This window comes from Myotis brandtii, unplaced genomic scaffold (assembly GCF_000412655.1).
Source record: "Myotis brandtii unplaced genomic scaffold, ASM41265v1 scaffold3671, whole genome shotgun sequence".
In the NCBI taxonomy this organism is placed as follows: Eukaryota; Metazoa; Chordata; class Mammalia; order Chiroptera; family Vespertilionidae; genus Myotis; species Myotis brandtii.
In genome coordinates, this window is record NW_005364109.1 from 5,375 (window position 1) to 14,531 (window position 9,157).

The window sequence follows — 9,157 nt, forward strand, 5'->3', positions numbered from 1 at the left end:
GGAACAATGTCCTCTGCCAGCACTTCTTCTGGCAGAAAGCTGCCTGCCACCTCTCACTCTGATGCCAGACAATTCATTTCCTTCCTGTAGGTCCCTAGTGATTTTCAAACTGTTGTCCCAGTGCTGGAATTCAGAACCAATGAGTCCAAGTAGGGTTACTCACAGTCCCTTTGTAAAGAACTGCTTGGGACTCCAGAAGCCCTCCATCTCATTCAGCCACAATCTCCACTGGTCTTCATAGCCAGAAGTAATGGGAACTTCTCCTCTTGCCACTGGAATCCTGGGCTGCAGGTCTTAGTATGTGGATGGGACCCCTTGCTTCTCAGCGGGAACCTCTGCAGAACAGATATCCTTCCCGATTTATATCTGCTGAATGTGGGAATGCGACCAGCTCGTTCTGTGTCTCTCCTCCTCCTCCCAGTCTTGATGTGGCTTCTTCTTTAAATCCCTAGTTGTAGGATTTTCATTCAGCTAGGTTTCAGGTGGCTCTGAATGATGCTTGTTCTGTAGTTTAGTTGGAATTTTGATCTGGTTGTGGGAGGATTTGAGTTCCACATTTACTTATCCTGCCATCTTGATCAGAGTTTCTTATTGAAACCTCACAGAATTAATAATAAATTCCCAACATTTGCAAGAATTTTGATAAATATATAACATTAATGCCATTTTCTATTCAAAACACATATAAGTAGAAATTATTTTGCTTTTTAAGCTTCTATTTGCAAGAGCAACAAATCTTACAAGGTACTTAAAGAAAATTATAAACAAATAGTTACAAGGTATATATGGGAAACTACTTTAAGAAATTATTGAGGATATAGATGAAAATTTAATTAGCATGAGGGATATGCCACATAATTAATAAGAAGACAAATAAATTCAAGGTTTTTAATTTTCTACCCAACTTAATCTATAAACACAACAGAATACCAAAGAAAACCTAAACAGCTATTTTTTTTGAACCTGTAAAGTTATTTTTACTCTTTGTTTAGAAGGTCAAGTAGTGAGACTATCTAAGAAAAAATAATTAAAAAGTGGTTGGGAGATTGCCCACTGGGGGGGAGGGGCCAGCTGGGGTGAGGAGCATTGAGGGGTTTTAAGGATGGCCACACCCCCAATTGGGATGGGGCTCTCCACTGGGGGGCATGGCCAAGATGAGGGATTTTCAGGCCAGCCACATTCCTAATTGGGGTGGGGGTCCCCACTGCAGGGTGGGGCCGGCTGGGGCTGAAATACTACCTCAGCATGTTTCTACTCATTGGTGTATGGCCCTGGCTTGTAGAGAACCCTCATGTGAAATCCTTAAGGCATTTCAGAAATATATGAATAAATATAAATATATACAGGAAGCAATATACATGCAATTTCTGCTTTCTTCCCTAAAACAAGCCTTCCTGCACCAAGGGTCACAAGATTGTGCTGCATACTGGATTGTGTAAGTAGCAACGTAAAAATAAAAACACACTGAGAAAAGTCTTAGATTAAAATCTATACAGTGGATTTTATTCTAATGAAAAAATAAATTTAACAAGTAGCCTACATCACACCAAGAAACTGGTGGTCCATGTGTTAAAATGTAAGTTTGCTTTTAATAGTAAAACAGTAGTATTACAGCTAATAATATTTAATTTAGATATTTCCTGCATGTATGCATGCTCACACACACACACTGAATGTTTTAGTAACTCTGTGTTAATATTCTCTTAAGAAACCAAGGTAATATTCCCACCAGTATTTTTAGTAAATAAATTGATAACTTTGAAAGACTAATAGGCATTTTGTTATTAGTCTATCTTCCTTCAATCATATCTTCAAAATAAATTGTTTATGATAAGTTTATTTTGGGATGAGCAATTAAACACGTGCATACAAAGAGCAGTGACTTCTTTAGGCCTTCCTGTGCTCCTATGTCTTTAATTTTAACATCCTCCATATTTCATCAATCGCTTTCTTAATTAATTTCTCCTTAGCACTTACCACACTCTCACACTATCCCAGTCACATATTGGTTTCATGTTTGTCTTCTCGCCTTGAATGTGAAGCCATGAGGAAAGGGTCCATTGGCTGTGTTGACTGAACCCCTGGTGCCTAGAGCTGTGTCTAACATGGAGTAGGTCACCCAGATTTATTTGCTAAGTGACTGAATGAATGAGATGCAGGAGGATTCTCACAAGAGAGAAATTTAACTTGAAAACCTGCAAATAACTATCCTTGGCTATTTAATTTAGAAATATTTAAATTAAAAACAATATTAATAACAAATAATAACATTGTGGCTCACGATGTGCTATGCAATTTCCACATTTACATTCATTTAATGTTCAAAGGTGTGGAAGTATGTACTGTTACTTGTTTTACCAATAGAGGAACCAAAAGCATGGGGAAATTCAATACCTTGCTCAAGAAAGGGAGGTTAAAATGCTATCAGACATCTGAGTCCAGAATCTGAGTCATTAGTCTCTACAGTATCCCACAAAACAGAATCATCTGAAAAGAAAGTGTTAGATAAGAAAATATTTGATTCTGGTGAAAAATGTTTTCACTCCTAATAGCAGAGCTGCTTCTCAGAAACACATAGCTCCTAGGACATAGCAGATATGCAGGATGGGGACATGGATCACAATGGTTCAACTTCTCCAAATGCTATACATTGAATGTATGTGTCCCTCGAATACTCAGATGTTGAAAACCCAAGGTATACGGTGACAATATCAGGATTTGAGGTATTTAGCAGTTGAATTGATCATGAGGGCAAAAGCCTCATGAATGGATTTATGCCCTTAAAACAGATTCCAAAGAGCTAGCTCACCCTCTATGCCCCGTGAGGTCATAGTGAGAAGTCAGCAGTCTGCAACTGAGAAAGGAGCTTTACCCTCAAACCAACCATGCTGGCACCTTGTCTTGTGCTTCCAGATGCAGAACTGGGAGAAATAAAGTCCTCTTGTTGATAAGCCACCCAGTCTGTGGCATGTTGTTACAGTAGCGTGAATGGGCTAAGACACCAAAGGATGAGTTGCTTTCCTGATCACACTCCCTAATGAATGAGAGATTCATTAGTGTGTGAGTTGAAGTGAATGCATACTTTCTCTTCACTTTCTTATCCTCTGGGCTGCACTCCCTTCCTACCCCAGCCTCATCCAGTGCTGGTGAAGGAAATTTTCCAAGGATATACACGCTGAGACACTCTGAAGTTAAGCAATAAGATTATTACTTTGGAGAAAAAATAAAGACATGCATATGAATGAGCAATAGGTATTTCGTAATATGTGTACACGCCCTGCTGAAAACGAGGTGGAACATGCTTTCAGTTTCAAATTGCGCGCCAAAGCTAGGAGAGAGAAGCCATGATCAGTGAGTTATTTTTTTTTAATTGTTCTTCTTAAGTTTTACTTGTTTGTTTACATTGTAAAAGGATAGGTCTTGGGAAAAATTTTTGAAAGTGGATGGCTTTCAGGGAAGCCAAATTAGGTTCTGTGAATGTTTAGGTGAACAGAAATGAGCGAGAGGGAAAAAAGAGGAGGGAGGAGGAAGGGAAGGAGAGAAGGGGCCTTAAAGGCTTAACTGAATTATCTGACAAAGGGTGCAGGATCCCCATGAGATGGGTACCAGCAGCTGCTGTCCCCAAGGGAAATGGGCTATCACTGTTTCCTTCTTTTATTATGCAGAGTTGAATAAACAGGAGGCACTGATATTAAATCTCTGACTTCAGGCTCTCAGTGAGCACACTGGGTAACACTGAGGGGAGAGTGAGGGCTGTGGGTAGCTCAGGATGACTGAACTGCATGGGGAGGGACATTTTATGGATTAAATGTAAAGGAGGCTGTTGCTGACTTGAGAGGAAAATGAGGCTGTTTAGTAACTTGAGAAATCCTTGTGCTTCAAACAGACAGAGTGTTGACAGAGATTATAATCCAATCAATTACCTGGGGCCCTATAGCCTGGTGGAAAGACCGAAAGTGGAAAGACCGATTAGAGCAAAGAGTGTATCAGGAGGAGATGGAGAAATTACACGAAGAAATTGCTGAAGCATTCAAATATTTTCAAAGATTCTTTGAAATCTCCCACCTTGCAGAGAAGAGGGGGCTGTCCTCAGGTAAGGTTTAGAGCTCAGACTAAAGTCCACCCAGGCTCCCTGTCTTTGCACCCACATAGGATTTCTTCATTTGTCATGTTAGTTTGCCAACAACTTTTCCTCTGGTTTCAGGGCCCCATTTCTAAGTCAGTGGCACTATTGTATATCCCCTGTCTTATTACTCTTTATTCTTATTCCTTTAGCCTCAGAGTCCTTCTAATAATTAAAACTCACTTCCCATCCTGAGTATATGGTAGCTCAGTTGTTGAAGTTTATGAGACCAGTCTGGTAAACTTTATACCACATTCTCTAGTCCCCCTGGCAAGGCAGTTTACTTATTTATTTATTTAGTTAGTTAGTCAGCTGGTTACTTAAGTCTAAGAATGCCTAGAAACTTTTATAGTTATCTGACATGAAGATTTAAGTTCTGTCATTGAATAGTTTTATAATTTCTCTCCAAAAGTTTGCTCTCCAGGTGGAATAAAATATTTCAATGTTGGTGAAGCACTCAGAGAATAAACTCAATCCTGACAGAAAAGCTAGGATTTTCAATGTGGACTCTTTCATTTAATTGCCCTCTTGCATTTTCTTTGAGTGATGTTGTCCACTAGCATGGAACTAGGCTGTAGACCATTGTGTAAGGCCCGACCTCTACCTCACATGCTCCTGAGGCCCTGATACAAGACAGACAGGCATCTAACCTGCTCCTTCTTTCCACAGTCCCTAAGTCCCCCACGCAGCCGCGATGGGAGCTCTGGAGGACTCTCAACCCCTGGTCTCTTTTATGCTCCCCAAATGCAATCGGAGGGAAAAGTTTTTCTTTGAAAGCAAGATGTCTTTTTCTCCGGGACTAGGGGAAGCCTATGCCTGGCTTACTGACATAGCAAAGTTCATCTCTGGGTAACTTCCTGTGTTTTTTTTAATAACTTTTTTTCCATTTAACACTCCCCCATATTAAAGACAATCAATACTAACAATAGGGTTCAGAATAATTGTATAGAAGCCAACGTTTCTTCTTATTTGCCCAGTTTCTTCTTCTTCCTTTCAGTTCATAGTCCTTGAGTCCTAGAGGCACTTGGACAAACCACTCTAATAAAGCCAACACCTGGAGTTACCTGGCTGCTTGCCAGCTGATGCCTCCTCAGTCAGGCTGTCATGCCTTTGTCTCTCCCTCATCTACTTGGCAATTGTTTTCTAGGCCACAGAATATGGTAATTCGATGACTTATTTGAATGACTCTAATGGGAGAGATCTTTCTAAAAAAAAGTTCTTGACATGTACACTCCTGCCACCACAAGGTTTCCTCCAGAAAACATCCTTGAACTTATTGACGGTTAAGTTAGTTCAGTAGTCTGGATGGGAAGGACAGGATGAGCTGCAGTCTGTAGCCTTGGGCTCAGCAGTTTGAGAGATAGCCTATGGCTTCCCCCTCATGCAGAGCAGGGAACTGGACCATATTTCATCTATGGAAATCTTGTCTTCAATAGTAACTATGGGATGAAAACTCAGGGTATTTCGCATGTGTTAGCTCATGCCAATTCTTAGAATTTCTGGATTAAACTTTTAAGGTGTGTATTGTTGTATTGAGATCCTTATAAAAACTTAAAAACCTTACATTTAATTCCTGTCCATGAAGTTGACAAGCATAATGAATCATGACCTCAGAGGATGCATTTAAGGCTTGAGTTGTTTTATACAACCAAATACTGTAGCAGGCTTCTCAGTGTTCCTTTATTTGTTTGACCTAGACTGAATTACGAATGCTACTATAGACTACATGTCCTCAGACCCAAGTTCAACAGTGAAGGACTCTGCTTGCTGCAGAGTTTAAAATAAAATCCCAAACCTGTATACTAGTGATAGAGTTTTGCACTGGAACCCAGGTTGTTTGTCCGCTGGAATTGAAGAATGAATCCACGGACAGAAAGTGGTATAGTAAAGGTGGATATTTATTGATGAACAAGTACAGACTCCCACATGGGTAGAGGGAAAGGGTCCCACAGAGTTCCTTTCCCTGTGGCTTATAATGGCTGCAGATCTTGGTGATTTGATATCCTCTGTGACAGGTCACTAGTCCCTTAGACTGGTTACTATAGTAACTCCTGGGCTCAAGGATGAACCTCACATGGGACTTGAGAGGTTCTTCCCTCTCCTTCCCTATTGCTTTCCTATTCCCTTTGAGCTTTCTTCTTCTCCCTCTGAATGAAGGGCTTCCTTCTCTTTATTTTGTAAATATAGACCTTTTGCTATTCCCAGCTCCCTCATTTTATGGAAATGTACCTGTTACAGCTTTTCAGCTTCCCTATTCTATCGAAATAAACCTTCTGCTGCTCTGCAACCCTGCGCTTCCTCCATGGCTCCCTTAACTTCCAAAATTTCTAATATTTCCTAAACCTGTCCCCTTTCCCCCCTAAAATTCCGGTTTCACTGTTTCACTAGAGTTCATCAGTAATAATAAAAAAGTGATGCACAAAAGGCTACATACATTATAGAGCCCTCACAATTACACATAAGCTTTTGTTTCCTTTTTCTTTTCTCTTTTTAAATGTCTCTTTATTACTGAAAGCATTACATGTCCGTTTTTCCCACTCCACCCCCCAGGCCTTCACCACACTAGTGTCTGTGACCATGGGTTATGCATATCTGTGTATGAGCTTTTGAAAGAAGCCCTTCTCTAGGTGGAAGAGACATTCCCCCCAGCAGGAAGGACACGCTTGTCTGATAGATGTCCAAGATTGTGGCCTGAGCAGTGTTCTCACTAACATTCACGCTGCTCCTTGTTCAGGTTTATTATTTTCATCTGGGATGGGGTAGGAATAATTGGACTTTTTTTTTTCAAACAAAAAGCATTTGCAACTAGAAATCACATTTAAAAAATAGAAATTCTAAAATAATTTTAGCAACCCCAGGAATCACCATAAGCATTAAACCAAGCTGAGATAAACTACTGCATCAGCAGAGACAGAGAGTGGCAGGCAGGAGGCAGGGGTAGATCCTATCATGATGTGTTCTGTGGTTCCCTGGGCTCTTTCTGCACATGGAGCCTCCAGGGTGATCCTAGAACAACTAAGGTCCACAAGCCTAGCAGGCCGGGAAGCTGGGTGAGATGAGCTGTTAGAAGAAGTAAGGTCCTGGCCAGGCCTTTTGGACATACCATAGATATAAATCTGAGGTTCCCTAGTATAATATTGAGGGAATGGTGTGGGGAATAGAAAGAATACAAGGTATTTGATTGATTATTTTATTTAACAAACTCATATATAGACACATACGATGTACCAAGTATTGCTATTTTGTCAGAGAGATTAAGTACTCAAAATGCTACCCATCAAGGGATATGGTTTTGTCTCAACTAATACCAGTCCCTTTCTTTTTATGGCATTTGAAGGGGTTTCCTGAATGTGTCCTTAGGTAACAGGTAAACTGAGCTTTTTCAAGTTTATCTAAACTCCTATTTCTCGCATTTCTTTCAGCTCCATTCCCAGACTGCCAGAAACTCCTTTAGGGCAGCAGGCTGTACTATAATATCTATTATATTGTAATGAGAGGATTTGTTTTCATGCTAATTCATACTATTAGATGTAACATAGAAATATAATTCCCAATCTTAACTGCAAACACTATAATTATATATAGACACACAATGGTCATTAAAAGATGATGTTTCTTAGCTTAGGAGTGTTAAACAAACTTGCAAATAACCTGGAAATAGGGGAGGTGTTTTTTTAAATATATTTTATTGATTTTTCACAGAGAGGATGGGAGAGGGATAGAGAGTTAGAAACATCAATGAGAAAGAAACATCGATCAGCTGCCTCCTGCACACCTCCTACTGGGGATGTGCCCGAAACCAAGATACATGCCCTTAGCTGGAATCAAACCTGGGACCTTTCAGTCCGCAGGCTGACGCTCTATCCACTGAGCCAAACTGGTTAGGGCGAGGAGGTTTTTTTTACTGAGAAACATCCCCTCTAATGAGAGAATATCCCAGGATCCGGGGAGTCTTTACATTGCCAGAATCTTCTGGAATGAAAAAGGAGAACATGCCTCTGTTTAATCTATAAAAATGTTCAGAAAGTTTGGTTTCCTTAGAATCTAACAATTTGCTGCTTCTTTAGACATTCAGTGTTTAGCATATGTTTTAGAGAGATGTTTATTAAAAAATATTATGAAAAAACTAATGGAAATAAATGAGTAAAATAGAAAAAAATATAAAAAAATATAAACTAAAACATTTATACAGGATAATATTGCTTTTTTCTTTTAAATAAAAGAAAATCAGGGAGTGCCTTGATTGGTTCATGTAACTAACCATCAAGGTTTCTTTCTGGACAAAAACCTTGTTAATTAGATCTTAGCAAACCTCTCTTCTATTATTTATGAATTCTTACTCCTTCCTCAGAAAAGAGGCGTGCTGGACTTTTTCCAGTCTCTTGCAAAATTTGTCAAGTGATGCCAAACTGTGACGGATATAGTTAAGTCTCTATAAGGACTGAGTCAGGATGAGTCAGAAACAAACTTCTTCAAAAGGGAGGAGTTATTCCCTCATATTTTAAAACATGGGTTGAAAATTTAGTGCCGGTTCATCAGAACTTTGGAGGCAAGGACATCCAGTGTATGTTAGAATCTCCAAGCAAAATGTTGTCCCCCTGACCCTGGAATCTGTACTCTGGTGGCTAGTAGCATTTCTCCTGGACATAGCTAACTCCACAGCTTTTCAAGGAATTCTAGAAGCCTATCTCCTCTGGACAAGTTGAGAATTCAGGCTGAGGTTCCTGAAGAAATAATGCGTGGATGGTACAGGATTGAGGATTCTTTCAGGTGCTTAGTGTGTGTCTGTGTCTGTGTTGTGTATAAATTAGGAGCAGACTTGGGATGTTCTACCATCTACACTAATAAAAGAGAAACATAGTAATTAGCGTACGACCGCTACCCTTCCCATTGGCTAATCAGCATATCCTTATGCAAATTAACTGTCAGCCAAGATGGCGGCCGGCAGCCAGGCAGCTGGAAGCGAACATGAGGCTTGCTTGCTCCAGTGACTGCAGACTCCAACGTTCCCCACCTGACTTGCCGGCCTCTGAG

At 40.1% G+C, this 9,157-nt stretch overlaps 1 protein-coding gene across 1 annotated transcript in view; it reads left to right on the forward strand.

Annotated features, from left to right (window-relative positions):
* Nucleotides 1-3,970: 3,970 nt before the first annotated feature.
* LOC102260720 (caspase-13) overlaps nucleotides 3,971-9,157 on the forward strand; it is a 19,088-nt gene continuing 13,901 nt past the window's right edge. The window contains exon 1 of the mRNA XM_014544491.1: nucleotides 3,971-4,093. Coding sequence (XP_014399977.1) covers nucleotides 3,997-4,093 — 97 coding nt within the window. The 5' untranslated portion in view covers nucleotides 3,971-3,996. The remainder of the gene's footprint in view (nucleotides 4,094-9,157) is intronic.